The 720-nt window shown below is 55.8% G+C and overlaps 1 protein-coding gene across 1 annotated transcript in view; it reads right to left on the reverse strand.

Annotated features, from left to right (window-relative positions):
* Nucleotides 1-356: 356 nt before the first annotated feature.
* VDBG_08289 (mitochondrial carrier protein) overlaps nt 357-720 on the reverse strand; it is a gene marked incomplete at both ends in the record, with an annotated part of 3,480 nt that continues 3,116 nt past the window's right edge. The window contains 2 exons of the mRNA XM_003001198.1: nt 357-568; nt 622-664. Of these exons, the coding sequence (XP_003001244.1) occupies nt 357-568; nt 622-664 (255 nt within the window). The remainder of the gene's footprint in view (nt 569-621; nt 665-720) is intronic.

Consider the following 720-nt stretch of genomic DNA (forward strand, 5'->3'; position numbering starts at 1 on the left):
TGTTTTGGCCCGCGTTTTCATTCGAATTGTTCCGAGTATCTGGGCTCGTCAGTCTCAAGAAAGAATGTCACCTCCTGGAGAATTGCCGGGTTGCATAGTAGAGGGCGTCACTACATGGTGCATTGCATCCTTGCATTCAAGTAGCCCGCACAATAAATGAGGCTATCCAGAGTTGGGAATAGTATGCTACGAATATGCTGCCATGCTTGTGAAATGGAAAGCTTGTGAGCTCCTAACTATACATCTAAGAAAAACGATCCCAAACGCCAGGCTCCTACTCGTTTCCTTGGCGCGTCAGCCATGATTCTCCCTCTCCGCAGTCATACAACCCAGCAGCCAGCCAGCCAACCTACACCCTAGTTCAGCTGGATATCGTACCCGTCCTTGTTGATGCGCACTTCGTCGCTGCGCAGGCCGTACTTCCTCCGCACGAGCTCAAATATGATGAGGCCGGCGCTCGTGCTGGGCACCCTGACGGATCGTGTTCCACCAGAACCCCCGGTACAGCCAGCTGCGCACGCTCCGGCCCTGGGCCGCCCGCCGCCGCCTCGCACTGCGCCCACGTCTCCTGGTAGGCGTGGTAGTAGATGCGGAAGATGGACCCCCGAGCGGGCGGCCTACCAGGACCACGGGGAATCCCCCCCTTTTCACCCTTTTTGGATGACTAGCTTGAGGGGGTCCGGAACGAAGAATGAATCTCTTGACACTTCTTAATACCTC

The sequence above is a fragment of the Verticillium alfalfae genome, genomic scaffold (assembly GCF_000150825.1).
Source record: "Verticillium alfalfae VaMs.102 supercont1.12 genomic scaffold, whole genome shotgun sequence".
In the NCBI taxonomy this organism is placed as follows: Eukaryota; Fungi; Ascomycota; class Sordariomycetes; order Glomerellales; family Plectosphaerellaceae; genus Verticillium; species Verticillium alfalfae.